The sequence below is a fragment of the Lates calcarifer genome, linkage group LG16_LG22, assembly GCF_001640805.2.
Source record: "Lates calcarifer isolate ASB-BC8 linkage group LG16_LG22, TLL_Latcal_v3, whole genome shotgun sequence".
Classification (NCBI taxonomy): Eukaryota; Metazoa; Chordata; class Actinopteri; family Centropomidae; genus Lates; species Lates calcarifer.
Window position 1 is genome coordinate 5,094,283 of NC_066848.1, and position 21,503 is coordinate 5,115,785.

The window sequence follows — 21,503 nt, forward strand, 5'->3', positions numbered from 1 at the left end:
AAAAAATGAACTTATCTGTGTCGCCTTTATTTCACCTTTCCGCCTGCAAGGTACAGCCACACTTTGAATGTAGGCTGCTGAACCAGTCAGAGTGGAGACAGATCTATCAGGCATGTCAGAGTAAGACTATGTTCCTTCTTAATAGAGAGCTGTCTGAACAGCCTGTCGTGCCAGCAGGTGACTCAGGTACAGTTCACGTTGAGGTTCTTCCTCCAGCTGTTGCGTTCACGGCGCCTCCTGCAGGGCAGTGCCCGAGCTCGCAAGGAACATGGCTACTGCAGTCAGGATGAGGACGTGGAGCTGTCCGACCAGAGGAGTTTTCTGTCCATGGGGAGTCCTTTTTGTAGTTTTATTCAGCACCATAAATGCGGTCGTTGCAGCTCCAGAGCCAGGACTGTGGACAATCACAGTTGTAAATGTGAGTATCTTACTGGAAATGCTTAATCCGCTGGATAACTATAGCACCGGATAGCTAACGGTAGCTACATTACCCTTGTTATGCTAGCTCAGTATCAGCTGTGAGTGTGCTGACAGTCGTGTAGCCTGCCCTGCGTTAATGGCGCCAGGTTAACCACTTATGACTGCAATTTTCTGTCCTTCACAGATTTTGATAATGTGTGCCAAACAGAAAGAGCAGAGGGTGTTGTTAAGCTAGCTAATTAGCAGTTAGCCTTGAGAAACGAAGCTGATGAGCACTTAAAGGTTAGCAGTCGGCTAACTGGCTGGCGTCAGCTTAAGTTAAACAGCTGTCCAAGGGGTTTTTGCTAATTACCCTAATGTATGTGTAGGTCTAACGCTGCGACATCTGAGAGTCCACATCCCTGTTTAAACTGTGCTCAGTTTAATCTGCTTACTTATGTCCTTTTTATCACCAAACTGCATCACATCATTGTTGTAATATACATGAAAACACATCTTGAAAGTTTGTTGATCTACAATCAAATTATTCACTCCTGTACAACGGTGTCCCCTCTCTTGTTTGTCAGTATTAAGTCATGGTTTATGTATTACGCCCAAGGAGAACTAGAAAGCCTTTATCAATAATTTAAGAACTGAGAAGTTTCAGTTTTCCTCTGTTGTTATCTGTGTCTCTATCTAGTTGCAGTATTAGGTGTGCTGAGAGGCAAGGTGCGACCTGGAGAGGTCATTAGTCTGACACTGAATTCATAGTCTAACAGACATACACATACCTATGGACAATAGTTTCCACTTCACGTGACCCCATGTCTTTTCCCGTCTTCAACACAGAAGGGGGCCCAGTCTGATTGGGTTTGAACCCCGGCCAGGATTAATAACTGGACCTCCGTCCCACCTAAATGATTAAGCAGTTCACCGGTCTAATTATATCTTGTTTGATAAGAAATGTAATCCTTGGTTGCACTCCAGCTCACAAACTTTACTTACTATTCCACAGACCTCAAGACCACTGCTGTTAAAGAAATCCATGTATAAAGACACTGACATTGAATTGAAAGGTAAGACATGGAAAATGTGCTCATGACCTGTCACAAAAAAAGTTTTGTCCCTTGTGTTTATCATCACTTGTGTCTTCATCTTTTAGTTGTTTCTTTTGGCTGTCCTGTGGAGATGTTCTTCACTATTCACTGGTATTTAAAGTACTACCCCTGTCACAATGAATTCAACAATATTGAAGTAAGTACAGACACCTAATGTTAGACTAATTATTAGACAGTGTATCTGTCTAGATTTGATTGTTTACTAATGCTGAATTCTGACTGTTGTTGTCTGTAGGAAATGTATGAGAGAACCCCACTGAGTCGTGGGGAAAGCCTGGATCCAAATCCCCTTGCACCAGGAGAGTTTATCGAACACAAACACAGTCCCATGAAGTGCAGCAGTGATCTGCGCTCGTTTAAAATGCTCAAAGTAGGTTTGTTACATTACTTTCCCTAGTATACTTGGCATCATGGCGTTTATTATCTATTAATTATTATCTGTTATTGCTATTGTAACATCCAGTAATGACCTATGTTTTTCAGAAAGCCAAGGCAGATCCACGTGTAGTCCTTCCACCACCTGATGACAAAGTGCCAGTAAGAAAACATAAATGCTCATCTGTTTTTATTAAAATTATTTTAAAAATGTGATAAACACTGCATTACTTGGTAATACTGCAGGATGAAAGTGAGACTGACAGCAAATGGATTACTGAGGAGTACGACAGCAGCAGCACCACGAAGAACAGCAGTGTAAATATCAAAGACAACGTCATAGCCACCACATGGAAGGACGGGCCTTACCTGCTGGTTGTTAAGATTGTGTCTAGTAACCAGGATGCCAACTGGAATTTAACAGGTGAGATTATTACACCACAAGCAACTAATACACTCTGTGACTGGCATAGGAGAACATTTCCACTTTGTATTATTTTATTCCCTATGGAAATGCAGTTGAGATGGATTGACTGAAATGTGGTGCATTCATGAGCACAAATAACTTCCCCCATTGGAAGCTGGCTCGTACATGCAAAGCTGTTTTGCAGTTGACACTGAAGAGTCAGATTACAAAGCTTTTCACAACCACAAACAGATTCTTAATGTGTTGGGAAACACTGTCATACCGCATTTGTTTAATGTCTGGGTTTTGTTTTTCCAGTTAATGTGGTGATGAAAGGCAGCCATGGCTACATTTCTATCACAGAATGGCCTCTCATGATTGTAAGTAAATGACGTGAGGAGTCAATTTTTGTGATTTATGTCAAAATTAATTAGTCATTTGTAAAATATATGTTATATGTTCAAAATTCTTGTATTTTACTGTGTAGGGTTTGTGCATGTTATGAATTAACTGGTTAATTACAGTACACTCAACAATATAGAGTCAAAAGATGTGTCTGCCGCTTTAAATCGACAATGTACCTAAAACACAGCAGCGAATACAGTTGTAGCACTGGTCAACTAAGAGGGTTATGTTTCCTAAACTTACATACATTCAGTCATGTTTTTATGAAAAAACACAGACCCTGTCCAGACCTCTGTCGCCACAGCTGACAGATCCAGACCGTAGCAATTCTCACCAAAGCTGAATGAATAGTCAGCACTATAAAGATGTTTTTGGATGAAATGTCCATTTTTGTGGAATTTGGTCTTCAGCTAATGAGGACCAACTGCTCCCATATGTGTTTGTAGACTAATCCCTCACTGTGTGTTTGTAGTTCTACATGGTGATGTGCATAATGTACATCCTGTACGCCCTGCTGTGGTTTGTCTGGGCAGCGTGCTACTGGAAGGATCTGCTGAGGATCCAGTTCTGGATAGCAGGGGTCATATTCCTCGGGATGGTGGAGAAGGCTGTCTTCTGCGCCGAATATGAAAACACCAATGCTGTCGGCTCTGCTTGTGAGAATCTACAGACCATCACAAAATATTTTTACCTGTTTCATGTGAGATAGTTATTTATTAGATATTTATTGTAAACGTAATTTCTTTCCCCATTTTTACTGCTGCCTCTAGCTTCAGGCTTGTTGATCTTTGCCGAGCTGGTCTCTGCCCTCAAGAGAACTTTGGCTCGATTGCTCGTCATCATCGTCAGTCTCGGCTATGGCATTGTAAAGTATGTAAGCATACATCCGTTCGCAGAGCTGCACAGATATAGTTTGTTTATTGAAAATCAGGCAACAAACTTTTTCTCTCTTTGATTTTAGGCCTCGACTGGGGACAGTAATGCACAGAGTTGTGGGGCTCGGTATCCTTTACTTCGCCTTTGCTAGCATTGAAGGTGTCCTGAGGATTACTGGGGTGAGTATTGTTATTTTTTAAGAATTGAGATCAGTCTATGCAAACGTGACATAATAGATTCCCAACAGAAGTTAAAATTCAAGTTACTTTTTAAATCTTACCAACAGTAAACATCCAGAGATTGTTCAATGATACAAAAATGAACTTGAAATCAGTGCGTCGACTCATTGTATCACCACAATGAAAAAAGAATTAGAATTAGCAGTGTTAAAGCTCTGTGGTTTGTTGATGAAGTGCCTTTCTAAGTAAAACTAACTTCACAACTTGTCTATTTTTTTATTTGCTGGGGGGCCAAAAATCAAGGGTCGAGACAATGGGCCGGCTCTCATTACAGCAATTGTTCTTGCTGTGTTTGACTCCTGTGCCATCTGGTTCATATCCTTCCAGTGTGTACTTCTCAGCAGTATGAGTGATAACATAGAGAGTATATTTGTGTAGCATATTTGTTAGTCAGTTCAGCCCAAGCAGTCTTGAGTATTCTTCTCTTTTGATTTGGATGATTCGTTATTTTCCTCTTTGCACTTTGGTGAATGGTTCTGTATTTTACTTCCTCTGCTGTGCTGCCTTTTTTAATCTCCCATCCTATCTGTGATCCCCCCCCCACATCTTTTACCTCTTTCCTTGTGTCCTCTGGTCCTGCTCTGTCCTCCCTTCCAGGCGAAAGACTCTGACTTGGCCCTGCTAGCCAACATTCCCCTGGCTCTGCTTGACTCCTCTCTATGCTGGTGGATATCCTTTGTGCACCTACAACCTTTCCCTGTGTGGTTTCCCTCTGCTCCTCAGCTCCTTCTCATGAGCCCAATTTAGACCAGGATAGTTTGATCTGCGACTGTCTTATTCCTTCCTTATATAGTTAAAAGTGAAACTTTAAGAACAAGTCTCCATAGATGTACTGCATCTCAGAGGAGACAGCTTTGCATTAGTCATACATCTTCCACTGAAATTTGTAACAACAAATTTTTTCTGGTTGGTTGTTAAACTCTTAAAATTCCCCATACTGTTTTTTTTCTTGCACAATCAGTGACATTTTGCTATGTTGCCATTAATGGACAATCTTGGTCTGAATGGGCAGAAGCAAAGATGATCTAGATATGGGTGCCACTAGAGTGAGTGATATGGATGAAATGCTCTATCATGATATATGTCATTTAAATTTTAATACAGTATGTTTCCTGAAACTACTGGGAAATTATTACAGAATTTTTTAATACCACGGTACAGCTATGAATTAGCCAAAAGAACCTAATAATTTGGATTGTATAAAAGTGTGCTACTGTAAAGAAATAATGCAAAAATCATTTACAGTATATACTGACATGTAGAAGCTGTAAGGTCATATGGTTCCTCTGTAATGTCTGCCACATGTTTACCTTGACTGCCACTAACATCTTTGTCAGCCTGGCACAAACCATCAAGACTCTGAAGCTGAGGAGAAACCCTGTCAAGTTGTCTCTCTACAGGCACTTTACGAACACACTAATATTTGCTGTGATTGGTAAGTGGTATGACTACACTTGAAATTAGAACAGAATATAGTTCACTCTGTGCCAGAGCTCTATGATTTCCAGTTATTTGTATTTTCGTCCTTATAAAACCTGTAAAACAAAGGAAGAGTTGTTTCTCAATCCTCGTCCTTTCTTTCCTCAGCTTCCATTATTTTTATGGGTTGGACAGCAAAAAAATTCAGACTAGCAGATTGCCAGTCTGTGAGTATAATTTGGCATGTTCATCATAAAAAAATTACAATTTTAAGTCAAATTGTATTGGTAATTGGGCCTGTTTTTGTGTAAAGGATTGGATTGAGCTGTGGGTGGAAGATGCTTTCTGGAGGTTCCTGTTCTCCATCATTCTACTTGTCATAATGTTTTTATGGAGACCATCTGCAAACAACCAAAGGCAAGTGGTACATTAGGATTTTTAACTTCAGCAACTTAAACTGAACTGGACATACTTTATTATTAATCACAAAATTCAATGTCCACAGGTATGCTTTCACACCTCTCATTGATGACTCTGATGATGAGGAGATTGAGGAGTTCATCGCCTCTGCAAACCTCGGTGCGGTGATATCATGGACTTTTACCCGGAACACTGCAAACACTTGAAGTGTCTGATTGTCTTATTATATTTATCCTCATTTTTATTTAATTCACAGCAGATGGCATTAAGTTGAGAGCAACTAAAAGTGAGATGAATGGCACAGTGAAGCCGACAGAAACAAACCCAGTAAGTAACAAAACTACACACTTGGTTTGCAATAGTTCTGTATTAATCTGGCTTAATTTGATGTGGTATATTAAATATCAAGCATATATGATATGAGTAGGTATCCAAGATTCAGAAATGCAAGTGTCCAATATTTCAGCAGATGGCAGTATTTACTTTTTTCATCCTGTTTCTACTTGTCCAGGATGAAGACTTGAAGTGGGTGGAGGATAACATTCCTAGCTCTCTTACTGATGTGTAAGCATCATATAACATTTATATTTATTAATATATATTAACAAGGCATGTATGATTTTAACAGTCTCTCTCTTTTGCCCTGTTTGTCCCTGCAGAGCTCTACCAGTCCTGCTCGACTCAGATGAGGTAGGAATTATGTTACTTTTTAATGTTCAAGACAGGTGCTCTCACACAACAGTTAACTAGAGATAGCTCTACACTGTAATACAATAATGCATACAAAAATGTTTTATTCTTTATATCCTTTTATCAGCTTTATGATTAATAATTTTGAGCAGTGAACTGCTGTATCAGAATACAAAGTTTGACATGCATAGCTAAGGGAGCAGAGAAAACTTCACTGCATCCTCTACAGTCTAAATAGTAACAGGCAATAACAGTGGTTTTTGGGATTTTGGTCTGAGAATGAAAGTTAAAGCTTGATAGCCTGGGAAAAAATATAAAATGCATAGTTTATATTTGCGTATTATTTCCCAGGAAATCATGACAACAAAGTACGAGATGTCAAAACTGGAGTGAGGCAAAACATTTCCAGCCCTCAGCTGACATGGAGGGAGAACATAGCAGCTGTCCCTGACTCTGCAGCCGGGTTTTCTCCAGGATTTCCAGTCGGGTGGTGGTGGAGTGCCATTTAGTTTTTCAGGGTATCCTCCTAAAAGGCTACTACTTTGCAGGGTGGTGCAGGTCACAGTTTAGGAGGACCTCTACTCATTTCCTCAACTTCTCAAGAACAAAAAACTCTATCAGAGGAAGACTGTCTTTTCACCGACCAACTGGTTCACTGTTTCCTTGATATGATCAGTTTTGAGCCTTTCCTTCCAAAGAGAATGTTTCATTTTTTAATAAGTGCTGTATTTATTTCTGTTATGTAGATGTGAATTAATTTTATCAGAGAACTGATAAGAGTGGGCCTCATGCATGAAAATGCAAGTGTGTTTTTGAGCGTATCTATATATTATTGGTTGGTTGCAATAAGATAAGATGCTTATTAATGATGGGGGAAAATAATTAAAATGCCTTTTTTCTCAGTTATTAATATAAAGAATGATTTATCTCAGCTATTTTTGCAGCGAGAAGAGGAACAGAGAGTTTGACTTCAGGGTGTATGGATTACTTACAAACAGGATCTTTCTTTATTTATAAATATATAATTGTTAAGTTCACAGAAGTTATGAAATTAAGTAATTTTCATGTGACTGAGTGCAACACTTTTTTGTTGCCAGCATTCAAAATCTGAGACAAAAAATTCAGAAAATTAAACTTTGAATAGAACATTTGCTCTAATGCACTTTGAGGATCAAAGCTGTGCCTACATGTAGTTCTTGTGTTAGGCCTATTCTGTTCCAGAACTGAGAACAATATGTATGAAAGTGGTGTTCATGTCTCAGATTGAAACTACCTGGCATCCTCAGTATTGGTGTGTGAATGAGTGTGTGTGTGAGGCACGAAGCTTCAAACAAGTGATTTGTTCAATTTGAATTGAAATGTTACTGGGTTCAGTAGTGTAGAATTGGGGTTTGGTGTCATGACTGTGTGCGTGCAGGTGGCCAGGTTTTGCGTCGTCTGAAAAAAACAGCAATATACTGTATGTATGTTGTAATAATTTCATTATTTATTTGTGTACCAAGTGTACTTATAAGTTGTTAGGTGTGTGTTCACCGATGTTTACTCTAAGTGTTTGCAACATGTGCTTCCATTTCTTTAATAACTTGGATCCTGAGCAGTCTCACAGTGTATTAGGCAAGCAGCAAACTGCTGCCTGTTTGGTTATTTCTTCACAATGTTTGGTTTCTTTGAAGATGAAATCATTGTATTGGTTTTACAGACTCTAATGTTCATGGTCTTTCAGATAAGTCTTAATATGTTTATTTTTAAAAATGGCAGGCCTGGTGTTTTTGTCTGTGTAGTTTTGGAGTTGGAAACACTGTTGTTGTCTTCATGCTTGTTGTCTTGAGTAAATGTCACAGCAGGACTTGTAATCTTGTCTGTCTAGGCCATCCCTTATTATGACACACTAGATAAGTTACGTGGTTAGCACAAGCACAAGCTGATCATCTGAATGGGTTTATTATGTCACTATTTTCTGTTTTTTTTCTGGGTTGGAAACATGGAATAATTGTGCTTATGATGGCAAGCTGTCCTTCTGTTATATAAAACTGCAGACACCTGCAGTGGACCTTGATTATTTATACAGATGGGTTGTGGCTCATTCCTGTTATTTCATAATTCCAGAGGTGGAGAGGTGTCTGGATAATATGACTTGACTTTTTTCTTCTTTTTTTTTCATTGGTGTCATGAAGAACTGGGCTTGAACTTTTCATACCAGCAGTTTTCTTCTGTCTTCCTACATAGGAAGTATGTACACTCAGATTAAATATGAATCGAGTACACAAGAATGTTTGTTTCCTGATCTATGACTTTCAGTGTTAATTTGGCAATAAAACCACATATTTTACTAGGGAGTTAAAATCAGATTTTAAAGCTGTTTGGCAAATACCAGATTCAAGAGAAAATAGAAAAAAACTGTTGAGTGAATGGGCTATTGTGTGGAAAATTATGATGAATGATAATGAAACACAGAGACTGAAATACTGAGAGGAAAGTTTGAATGAAGCCCAGTTGCTGTAAATATAAACCCTGAATTTTTTCTCAGGCCATTAGTCCTTAATAGGCTTGTGACTAAGAGGGCTGAAACAACATCGAATCCACAAACAAGCCAACATATTTGTCACGTCAACATTACAAGTTGTTTTTCGAAGACAAAACTGATGTAATCTTTAAAATGGACATTACTTAATACCAGGGGCTATAATATCAGTTTCAGAATTTGCACCCATCTTCATTAAAGAAGACTGACTGAAATGTGCTGTAGGCCTCTGCTGTAGTATTTGGTTTTAAAGACCAAACATTAAACACCCATATACTTTAACTGCAACTTTACAATTACAAAATCACAAATAAAAACAATACAAACACTGGAGACAAACCCTGTGGGGGTCGGAGAGGTCCGGTTCCTCTTTGACAGTTTTACATCGGAGCAATTTGTCTGTTTTCTTGTGCAATCATTATATACGCTTATTTCTAAGATGATAATAACACTGCACCAAATACTATATTTGTATTAAATGTAAAAATGTAATTATTATGGCCTGTGGGCCACTTCAAAGTCAGAGACAAAAGCAAAGGGACCTTCATTCTGCTTTCCTGTAACTCTCACATATTTCTGGACTTCTTCCAAACATTTATCCCACATGAAAGATGATCCACAGACGACCTCTCCCCTCTCCTGCATAATAAAAGTAGAGCAAAATTCCTCCACAGTGCCTTTCATTCTGGGCTAACTGACCAGGAGCACACGTGCCTCTTTTCTGTTTTGATGTGGAGCCATAGATATAAAATGGCTCTGCTGTTTCACTTCAAAAAAGCAAAGTTAAGAGACATTTTAGGAGGCTACTGTATATACTGTGGCTCAACATTTTACTGCCCCTGGAATTTCAAGAATCTCTGATGTGGAGATTGTTCTCTCCTTGTTTGTGAAAAGGTGCATGTGTTTTTTGCAAGTGGCGTGTGACCAGGAGCTTTAAAGTCCAACTACAAGGGTTGGACAAATCCATGCTATAGCCCTGCAGCTAAATACCAGACTTTCTCTCCTGCCACAATTTTGCTGTACTTGTGCCCATTTCAACTGCTGACAATTAACAAGGCACAGGAAACCTTTCATTAGAGAACAAATTATAAGCTACATCAAACTGTAACTTCGTCACCATGAGCACGGAGAGGAAGACTAGACAGAGTCATCATGTTTCTGTGGCTCTGACATAAAACGAGTGTAAACCACACTGCACTGGCTTTGCCTCAAGGCCCTCACTGTATATTTTTATCATTACTCTCCAGCAAATGGCTTGTGTTATGTAGCTCAGCGCTCTCCAATTGTCTCTGGCAATATCCTTCTGCCTGAGAATGGATGAAACATGTGAACATCAAACGGAGCTGAGCACAAGCCTGAAACAAAGGCTGCAATGTGAGCACTCCTGGTCTGGTAACTGAAGGAAATTAGGGCCCGCCATTAAGGCACGTTGTCATTTTCAAAGCAACGTGTGCCGTCAGTGCATGTGTTTTGATTCTCACCATCCACTCCCTCCTGAAAGCATGCAGCTCCTCTGGACCCCTTTTATTGCAATGTAAACCCCTGGATGGAGGCAGGAGAGGAGTGAAGGAAGTCAAGAGAACACATGTGGTGAACATTAGTCTCTTCTTTCTGTAACAAATAGACACACTGAGATATGTTTTCAAAATGTGACAGTTAGTTCCTTGTATTCAAGTCAAACTGCTTTTGTTTCTGAGCCATGTGGGAAATGCAGTTTTGACTTGTATTGTCTGCAAACTGCTGCCCCAGGGGTTATATTATAAAACACACATTCTTCTTCTCTAACATTTCATCCATTCATTCAGAGAACGTTTTTTAATAGCCACCCAATGCTCATTTATCAGCCATGTGTTGTTTGCATTTCACTCATTAAAATTCACTCTTAGTGTATGTAGAATGAGAGCAGGCGCAGCCAGGAGAACATTGCACACTGTTCAGCATCAAGTGAGGTGGTTCTAACAAATACTGAAATGTTGGACTGCCTTTATTTCAGTTATGCAGAGACAATTAAAATTCCAGATAAATTATGTAGTGCATTGGCAAGCTTGCCAAATCATCTATGATTTAGAATATAATGAGACTATTTCTGGGTAACATACAGAATATGAGTAACAATATGCCCAGGTACAGTACTGCATTTACTGTTTTAAAAACTCCCTTAGTATAATGACTGGTGCCAGCAAGCTAGTACAAAAAACAAATATACAGTATATGATGGAAGATAAACATGTAGCGTTCAGTATGTTACAATGTAAAAACCAGCAACAATATTTCCAATAAATTAGAGCCACAGGAGCACTAATGTCTTATAGGGATTTATCATCAATAAAGCAAAGGCAGTGCATCAGTCCCAGGGCCTGACCCTGAGCCGCTCAGACATGATCTATGATGGACATAGAACTACAAACATAAAGCAACAGTAATGACAAAAATAGTTATCCATCCATCCCTCCCAACCCACTCATTATGGTTTTGTTTAGCGAGATTCATGCATTCAGACTCACTCAGTCAAACATCATCAGTCATAGCTCATACTGACACTACTCAAAGAAGCATCTATGATGTGTTTTGCCATATATTGTTATATTCATAATATAACTGTTAAATATTGGCTTGTCACTCTCGCACTCTTGGTAATTTGCCCACTGAACAAATGATGGCCTATGACTGGCTGCTCAGACAATTAAAATTCTGATAGGGGATGAAGAAACAGTATCAGTAAAATCAGTTCCCATTACGCACTCTTTCTTGTTCCTCTTCACCTCTCTGTTTCTAGTCTTCCTCCTCCCAAACCTTGCTCTCAGAAGTTGTAGGGCGAAACCAGAACGTGGACCCTGGCCACGTGCTTGGCCTGAAAGGTGCGGTCGCTGTACTCAGACATGTCCACATCGATGCTGATCTCCTGCGGCCCGCGCAGCTGCTGGACCAGTATCAGCTCACCAGTCTGTCGGTCTGAACGCTGCATGACAAAGATGCCTCTGGAGTTTCCGCCTGCTATGCCGAAGCGCAGGCTGTCGGGCCCAGTGCGCCCGGGAGCGGCCGCAGTTGCCATACGGAAAAGCGTGGCGGGAATCTGCAGGTTGGAGGGCAGAGACAGGTAGTGGAAAGACACAGTCTTAGGAGCCAGGTGGCAGGAACGGCTGTCCATTGGGCAGGGGTTTCTCTCACACTGACTGTAAAACAGAAATACAGCAATAATAATTAGGGGTATTACAGGATTACAAGCTATCTCTGTGGGAAAGTGTTCAGAACTGTTTCTTTGTGACTAAAGAAAAGTGAATAAAGTGCAAATGAGGTCAAAGTGCTTTTAAGTATTGGATCATGACTGAATGTTTTTTTCTGTTGTGGGCAGTACATATTTGAACAACAAGGAAGAGAGTGGACAACATTTTTCCCTGCATATAAACCCAACAGTTCACCTTTCACAAACACTAGCATTGCCTAGCTTTCAATTCTGTACAACATCATAATGGAATACATAATATACAAAAGTATATACAAATACAGGACATACACTCACAGCCAATCTGTAGATGGCAAATGCAAACTGTACTTTATAGAAAGAAACTTTTTCAAAGATATAATACAAGTTTGTTTTATTTGCTGTGATCTTCCTTAAGCTATCACACCAGCATCTGCAATTAGTTTTAATTCCTTGCAGCTGTGAGTAGCCATTTCCTTTAAGCACTGCACTGGGGCACATACCAAAAATAAATAGGATTTAGTATGCACACTCACAGACACCTGTAAGTATACTTAAATCAGTCGCTCACTTTTTCATTGTGTGTGCACAACAAACTCAAACGCTGCTTAGCATTAGTATGCAGTATGGAATTAGGACACAGCTACTGTCTTACTCAATTTCCTACTTTCTCCCTTCTTGCAAGTGTTTTCCCAAACATCTATCCATCCCCTTTGCTGGCAGTGGAGCAGTATTTCACCACATTGATGGTTCAGTAGAAGCAGACAGAGCTTTGTTTCATGCTTTTAAATGAGGCAGCTTGCTGATGACTGGCAAACAGGGAGCTGGAAGTTGTAATGTCTCCAAACATTTGGCCAGGACGTTCTACATGGTTTCAAAGAACAAAAAATGACGTCATCTAGTGAAGTTCTGCTGAGCATGCATGTTCTCTGTCAGGAACAATTTGCATCACTGTAATACAGCTATAACCACAACGCTATTGTCATCATTTCTATTAGTTCTGATCAAATTGTTCTCACAAAAGCAAGATCTCGGGCACCACTCCAGTGATGGGGCAAGCATCTCAAGAAGTCACGCAATCACATAGCTTTAGCCAGATAATCTGAACCACTTTATTTGAAGGTAAAACTGAAATTGAGTCCAACCAAATTGTTGAACCAGGAGATTGGTGGGTAAACTGTGATGGATGTTTTCAACAGTTTTAGTTATGGTTTCATTGGCAGCCTTCGCTTTCTCCTCAAAGAACTTAACTTGGACGTGGCTTGGTTAATGATCTCAACAACCAAGTCACAGTGTGCTGTATCCACTTACAAGGAAGATGTCTTGACATAGCTGATGTTGCCATGAGAACGGGGACACTCTGGGTTGACGCACTGAAAGCCTCCCCTCGTGTTGATACAAGTTGTCCCTCTGCTACAGTTGTGCTGTTGGCTTAAACATTCGTCCACATCTGGAAGACAAAACAGCAGAGGCATGTAGAAGAATGAGAAGCGGGGAGAGAGACTTGCCAGACTGACTCCCTGCTTCCTGGTTACCACAGTCTGAGCAGGGGGTGCTGTGCTGCGATTGTTTATTTGGTTTTTCAGTTTAGTCTCTCACAAACGCCTCATGTCCTAAAGATCCCTTCTGCTGGGAAAGGGTGAGGTCATTTGTTCCACTGGCAAGCGCTGCATGCTTCAGGGGTGCTAATGAAAGTAGTAGCGAGGCCTACACGGCCGACAGACACCTCTGCAGAGACTAAAAGCTCTGCCGCTAAAAGGCTCCTCGTCTTTCTAAATCACAGGTATTCCCCTCTGGAGCTAAATACCCAGCCAGATCTGCAGCCAGGGCCCTGTGAATGAGCCTTTGTCCTCCGTTGCCTCTTGTCACTCACCCTCACAGCTCCGCCCATCTGTGAGCAACTTGTAGCCGCTGGGACAAGAGCAGTGGTACGAGCCCGGAACATTAACACACTCATGGACACACAGCTTCCCTCCTTGGTCCAGCCGGTACACCTCACACTCATTTACATCTGTCATGAAACAGAAAAAGCAATGCATGTGTCACATGACCACACCAAAGTATCGTGCATATGGAGGTAACTTGGAGGAAGGAGATGTTTGGGACAGTTTACAGTAAGATTCAAGGTATATTGTTCAGTTTTGCCCTTTAACCATCATAAACACATATGGAGCAGCTGCATGAAAACTCTCTTTTCAATATGTTACTCAACCAATTACATCTTAAAAACAACTGAACTGTGGTCTAAATGAATGTTAATCAGGTTGTGACCTATAGAGAGGATTATTTTGTTTGTCACAGACTGGCTCTACAGATTACTTCCATTTGTAACCATTAATCTCTATAGGAGTAAAAACTACAGGTATTCAGGGATCTTTTCAGTAGTTAAGTGCCTATAACATCTGCTATTTGCCCTGCTGCAATGTCGTTGAGCGGGGGCACCCAGCTGGAGGGAACTGCTCTGTAGCTGACCTCACCTCCCTGTGAGGAGGAGCAGCAAGAGGAGAATCACCCCACAGGGAGCAATTAAGTAACACATAATTACAGCTCACCCTGACAGATACTGTTGTCAGACGTGCCACTCATGTGAAAGCCTGCATCACAGCTGCAGTGTTGAGCTCGGTTCACTTGGGCACAGCGAGGTCTCCGACTGAATGCGGGATCATTCATAACACTCCACTCGGGTGGTGCTGTGTTAGGGGAGAAAATATGAAAGACCTGCAGAACAATTTGACCTCAAGCAAAAAACATACTCAGCGGTAGATCTCAGTTTGAGTCTCTGACATTAATTCTGTGGTACTGACCTGTCTGGGTTTGGTGCTGGCAGTGAGAGCCGCTCCAGTTCTGGGGGCAGGTGCATTTGTACTGGTTAAGACCTTCCACGCAGGTGCCTCCATTTTGGCAGGGATTACTTGCACACTCACTTATATCTGTGGATGTAGGAGAGGATTATCTTATCTGTAGTCAGCTTGCTTGCAGCTTCTTCAGGAGTCTCCACTTATTTTCAATCTGAACCCCATGTTCTCATCTATTCAACATAGTGATACATACAGATCAAAGGCCTAACAGATATTATATACAGCTATTCACAACAGAGCTACTTAGTTCTGAGTTACATATTCCTGAGGTGAAAATGAAAAAAAAAACAACTCAAATAACATAATGAAAAGAGATTAGGTCCTGTTTGAAACACTTTTAAAGGAATATGAACTACCACAGTATTTGCTTCAGGTTTCAGTGAGAAGCATAAGAGTGTGACACTTGCAAAGAAATACAGAAAAAAGAAATGAAAGAGCCTCTGTAAGTCTTTCCTGTCTACCATCCATCCGTAGAGCGGGAATGAGAGTCCACCCAGTTTGATAACTGATACTTAAGAATGAGAAACTGGTTCTGTCATTATGGGCACAGTATGTCAACAGTAAGTCAGTGATGCCCTTTTATTTGTTCCATTTGTGGAAAAGCGGCATTTATATTCATGAAATCTAATGGGTATCATTATTTAAGTGTAATTCAATAAAATCCATCTGCATCTTCAAAGTTAAAACATTGCTGGTGTTAGTCTATGTGGACTTACGCTAGATTTTATAACTTTCTAGCATTGTAAAACATATAGAATAAAGGACTTGCTGTCAACACATTCTCAATATGTTCCCATAAAAATTTTCTAGGGTTTACAGCAATTCTACTCAGGTGTTCAAACATCATTTATATTTCTTATGAGCTTTTTATGGCCTCCACCTTAACATGTGCAAATAGAAATGACTGTAAATGCCTTGGGCTGTGATTAAGAGCACAGCAGTGTTGGAAATGGACAATATTGTGATTCAAGTGGTACTTTATTGACTTATTTGTGGCATATAGGTAATCAATCATCAAACAGTGGCCAAGAATATGATTAGAATGTATAGACTACACGCTCACTAAATACAGAAATGACGTAAAATACAAAGATGACTCTTATTGGTGATCACCTGAGAACTCTAAATTGTGTTGATAAATAGTCCATCAAGCCTTATGATCTTTATTTCTGCAGTCAACTCTGAGAGTTGTGCAGATGTTCTCTGCTGTTCTTTGAGCTCCAGCGCTGAAGCCATAGTATACTGGATGACAACCAATCCCTTTAATGTTTATTTGGCTTCCCCAGGGGCCACCACAGGGCCATAACATGAAAAGGCCCACTTCACTCTGCTAACTATTTTTAAACTCCTCTTAACTTTAAAGTTTTCACACTCTGTCAATACTGCTTTCTGAGTATGACTAAATTTAGACCTCTTATGCTAGGCTGAAAAACATGAACAGGGACAATACTGTGTAGAGTTGAGTCTTCTCATGTTGGTTTAACCATAAATGTCAATAAACGTATGCACATGTGCAACTGAGTGTGCCATTCTGAATTTTTGTAAGAGCGCCACCAGCACAGGCTGAAGGGGCTATCAATAGCATGCTTAGCATACTTCTGTGCTATCAGACCATGCTGTGGGTGTAATGTCTGGACCTAACCTCGTCCAGTGGGACTGCTGTCAAAGAACTGGGGAAACATGAGCAAAGTGGAGAGGGGGGGGTTATCTTACAGTAGCCCAGGCGCTGCTGTTCATGAGGAGTAGAAACCTGGAGGGGAAGGCACCCCACAGTGGAATGCAGTACAGGTGTTTTCCTGTGTTCAGAGACATTTAATGCCATTTTAACGAGGGCTTCATTCAGTATGCTGAGGAGCTCCAGCCCCTCTAAAGAATGGCTCTTTTCTTTGCCTGTTATCTATGTGTGTGTATGTGAGGAGCTCAGTTTGGCTTCTGGACTGCTGTCTCTTTCAGCCTGGCTTTCAGACACTGCTGAGCCAAGGTCGCCCTAAATGGGTGTGGGGATTTTTGCTCCACAGTGAATAATGCACAGACACGGCAGCCCTGGTGCAAAACATTCCACCAAATCATACATAGGTGGTAGCTGATGTGTGATGGTATGTGGAGAAAAAAATAATGCGGTGAAAACTTCCTAATCCTGGGATGAAAACATTCTGTAGATGAAATGTGACTGCATTCATCTGGACCAAATTTAAGACTTGTGCCACACATGGTCAGAAATTAGGATTTGAGGCAGGTTAATAGACCTGGAAACTGTTGTAGCTCGCTCAACAAACTCTAAACTCAAAGTGAGACTCACCTTTACAGACGGCAGTGATGCCAGTCCAGGTGCCATTGCCCTGGCAAACACGTGTGGCAGAACCGACAAGACTGTAACCCTGGGAACAAGTGAAATGGACTTCATGTCCGACAAAATACTTTGAGCCAAACTTGGTTCCATGAGCAGGGGCTTCAAGGGAGGGGCAGGTGGTGAGAGCTGTGGGAGAGAGACGGAGAGCATGAGAGGAAGGCTGGTCACATGTGGAGTAAGCCTCCCGACATCCTCTGGCATTCTCTGCCTGGGGATATACACGTGTCACTGGGCAGTGGAGAGCCTTCATGGGAAAGGATGGTTCAAATGCCTCATTTACAGCCGACCAGCAGAGCACCAGCCATTTCTATGAGTCAGGATCGCACCAGCAGCCAAAGCCTATGCTATGTTGTATTCTCTGGAACGTTTAATGCTTGTATAATGTATAATACAATTACATTACATAACATTGTGAATGGATTACAGTTTGACGTTTATGAGACGTTTATGCTTCCTCCAACTTTGGGGATTGGGAGAAAATGTTTCCTATTCTTTCAACCTCAAGTGAAAACAGTACATTTCAGAGAGTGTAAGTCAGACTTCAGTCATGTCGAGTGGATGTTTGTAGCATTAGGACAAGCCAATTCTGTCTCATTGTTCCCTTTTCTCACCAGTTTCTGTGTAAGACGTTTTTCAGACAAACATGAACTTCACGGCAAGATAACAGTGTGTGCAATATGTATTTATGTGTATTGTATAAGGGGAAATAATACACCAATTATAACAATAACTAAATCCAAATCCTTTCAGATTTGTTTCTGTTCTGAGTATTTAAGGCAGGTGGTGCATTATTTTACTCTTGTCTTTTTATGTTGCTGAGCCTTTATTACAGCAAATGTAAAATATCAGCTTCTTCCTGTCTTGCCAAGTACTCTCCACAGAGTTATGGACTGCACTGGTCCATCACTAACAAATTGGCCTCAGTGTCTGCTGCCAAACAACACAATTCCACAAATCCACTTCCCCTGTCAAGTACCCAGCTCTGTAACTGAGATGGCCCTGCTCTGTTGGATGAATCTGTAATCCCATAATACAAGAAGTCATCTCTGGCTCTCTAGTGTCACTGGTTGATGAAAAAAACTGTTTGAAGATCAACTTCAGACAATTGAACGCTCCTAAAATGTTGTAAATTTGATACTTTTGAATCTTCTGTTGCCTTTAACTGAGCAATCATTCACTGAATTACTGAATAAAACCTCAGTCATATCATGCACGCATGTGGAACTTTATACAGCAGGAGCTACAAATTAAATGACTACTCATTTGGTGAGCTCTTTTTGTGAAAAGAAATGTATAAAATCATCCAAAGTATCACGGATTAAATGATGCCCTACTTACAGTTTTACAACCAACCAAGACATCTATTCTGTGTCTTGATTTCTACCAACAATATCTATGGTCAAATAAGTAAATATATGTGGCAGCTTATTATGGTTGTTTACTTAATGAGCATTACAGGCAACAGAATGCAATAATTTCAGTTTTACAGCTTTAAAACTCATACGTACAGGATGTATGAAATATGATGGTGACATTATGTTCATCCCTACATAGCTTGCAGTGAAAATACCTTTTCCTGCTGTGACAAGTCAAAATGTCTCGTGAGAAAAAGGCCTATAAAGAAGACAATAATAACGAATATGAAAATAAGTGTGGTGGTGTGTGTTGTCATCAGTTTATTCCTCACCAGCCGACTGATCTGCCTGAGGTAACTTGGAGACTGAGTTCTGAAGCGTTGCCAGCTTTGACTTCATGATCCGAAGACCCTCAGTAAATCGTATCTCCTGGCCTTTCAGGAACTTCTCCATTTGACGGAGCACCCCAACTACCTGGTGCTTATCCATGCACGTCTGTGGATAAAGCATGAGCACTATGAGCAGAATTAAGAGTTATAAAAGAGTCTTGGCAAAATGTTTCTGAATGCAAAAACTTTCCAAGAAGAAAACGAGCACATAAATAAAGGTTACCTCAGTTAAATGGTCATAAAATATAAAACATGAGCGGTGAATAAACATTAATGTGCAGCTGTGGAGCATGATGTAATTGAAACTAAATCCATCTTATTGGTGGGCACATGGTTGTTATGGTTACCAAGAGTTTTCATTATATTAAAATACATTATGCAACACTGACAAGACTTATATGTGGGATGTTTTCAATGTACTTGCATGATAAAACTCACCATGATTTCTTTTACTTAAACCAATTTTTGCTTTCCACTGTTTTCCATTAGACCTCAATGCACTCTCATTTGAGATATTCAAGGCTACCATCTCTCTTCTTCACTCCCTCACCCCTTTTCACTTACTACCACAACTCCAGTGGCAGGCACAGCTGGACAAAAGCTGTCTGGCAGATGTCAGTGGGACCTAAGTCCAAAATGCTGTTCCTCTGTATATACTGCATGGTGGTAGGGAGGCATATGCTCATTGAATAATCCTGAATGGGCAGACTCAAAACAGCATGGGTGCCACTTGCAGTTATTTAGGGGAGAAAGCTTGTCAAGCCATTACAAAGTTCCACAGAGAAAGTGCCTCTAATCCTTTCAGGAGGGTTTATTAATCACATGCTCATTGGAACAATTTCTCTGTGCTGCATACTTTAAATTCCTGCTCTGGCATTTCGAAGGCTTTGTACAATAACAACTCATTTCAATACATTAAAATTCAGACTGTGCACTTAGTTTGGACCTATGCAGTAGTTAGATAGTGCTCTGCTCTTTTCACCTGCCCCAGGCAAAGGGGAAATGCCACCAGCTGACAAGACATAAAAGGATTCATATCCAGATGCTATAATTTTTTCTGGAAATGCAAAAAGTATGAGGTCATTTCTCCAGTGGGAAAGTGTTGAGTTTGATCACAAACCTTGCAAAACTTAAAATGTCACATTGACCTATAACACGATCACAATGGATGGCAGATAGATGAAGTGCTGAGACAAATTAAAAAACTGTTTTATTGCTTGTTGGGGTGACTCTGTGTGAGTAATATAATCAGAATATTAAGATGAATTACTTTTCGTCATATGGGCCTATATATTAATATTTTTGATGTAGTAACACACTTTATTGAGCCAGGCAACTGATCTAAATTGTTTGCATAAACTTATGTAAATTACTCTTACCTGGACGGCAGCATGGCCACTCTGGATAGCTGTCAAACACAGCAAAAGCAAACACCTGCGTCGAAAGGACAGTGCCATCTCTTGAAGTCCAGTAGTAAAACCTTTCCCTGTTAATGATCCCCAAATTTCAGTAAGCTTCTTAGCTTCTCTTAAAATCCACCAAAAAACACCCTAGCAATCTACTGTGAGGTTAGGTCCTCTGACTTAAAGAGTTTGGGAGATGCTCATCAGGTGTCTGAGACAGAGATGCGCTCCTGTCTCCAGAGCTGCGCGCTTGGAAAACTCAGCCTCTGAGCTCTGCACGCCACCTACGTTTCCTGCAGCAAGAATCCCTCCCACCGAGATACTCCCAAACGCTTAGAACTTTTTCCTTTTACATCTCTCCGTTGCTGACGAGAAAAGTTTCACACAGACAGAAAGTCAGCTACATCTTACAAATTGCACGATATATACGATATAAGCGTTTATGTTTGTTTACTCTGCCACTGAGAGTAAAAAATAATTGTGTCCATTTCACTGAAAACTCAGATGACTGTACTTCCTCAGAATAAGACTATATTCCTCAAAATACTGTGATGTTCATTCTGAAAGTGGTCATTGACTGTCGCCTAAAATGACCGAGGTATCTGTATGTAATAAGGTGCACAGTTCACAATTACACTGTGAAGTTTGCGTTCTTTCGTAGACTAGAAAGAGCAACAACCATTCCGAGCATATTATTAGTCTACTGACTAAACATAATACACACTGCTGGACGTTTATTATTCTTATTATGTGTGATAAGCACATACCAGCACTGTGCGGACCAGTGTGTCAGGGTTTGATGTGTGGAGTCGGAGCGACATCTGGTGGTACCTGACAAGACCGCACGAGCGCGTGAACTACGGCTCATCCAATGGTCGTACGGGTTGTGCGTGCGCGCGCGTGAGCCCGCGAGCGTAAAAAACAAGGAAAGACATACGTAGCTACTAAAGCGATGAAGTAAATATCCTTAAACTATTTTGTCTTCTAAAACAGCATAAACTGTGGTCACTGTAACTGCGCAATACCCATAAATCACGAATAAAAACATTGACAAAGGACAAAAACTAAGCGTCGTATA

General features: G+C 40.6%; 2 protein-coding genes across 3 annotated transcripts; one reads left to right on the forward strand and one right to left on the reverse strand.

Annotated features, from left to right (window-relative positions):
* The first annotated feature begins 24 nt into the window (after positions 1–24).
* Positions 25–8,617, forward strand: tmem87b (transmembrane protein 87B). Of its 2 annotated transcripts, none has more exons than XM_018693034.2 (19): positions 25–418; positions 1,415–1,475; positions 1,562–1,653; positions 1,753–1,887; positions 2,001–2,054; positions 2,139–2,316; positions 2,617–2,678; positions 3,176–3,359; positions 3,474–3,573; positions 3,665–3,758; positions 4,416–4,487; positions 5,145–5,253; positions 5,406–5,464; positions 5,551–5,654; positions 5,743–5,816; positions 5,917–5,984; positions 6,169–6,221; positions 6,317–6,347; positions 6,699–8,617. In XM_018693034.2, exons 1-19 carry the CDS (start codon positions 269–271, stop codon positions 6,738–6,740), a joined length of 1,722 nt encoding a protein of 573 aa, XP_018548550.1. In that variant the 5' UTR covers positions 25–268; the 3' UTR covers positions 6,741–8,617. The 2 variants fall into 2 exon arrangements, with proteins under 2 accessions (XP_018548550.1, XP_018548547.1); XM_018693031.2 differs by having other exon boundaries at positions 26–418; positions 5,914–5,984.
* A 2,217-nt stretch (positions 8,618–10,834) lies between these two features.
* On the reverse strand, positions 10,835–20,988 carry LOC108894391 (fibulin-7). Its single transcript, XM_018693036.2, has 8 exons — positions 20,402–20,988; positions 18,966–19,128; positions 17,228–17,404; positions 14,875–15,000; positions 14,623–14,760; positions 13,944–14,081; positions 13,382–13,520; positions 10,835–12,041 (listed from the first exon to the last, which is right to left on the reverse strand). Exons 1-8 carry the CDS (start codon positions 20,477–20,479, stop codon positions 11,669–11,671), a joined length of 1,332 nt encoding a protein of 443 aa, XP_018548552.1. The 5' UTR covers positions 20,480–20,988; the 3' UTR covers positions 10,835–11,668.
* Positions 20,989–21,503: the final 515 nt, after the last annotated feature.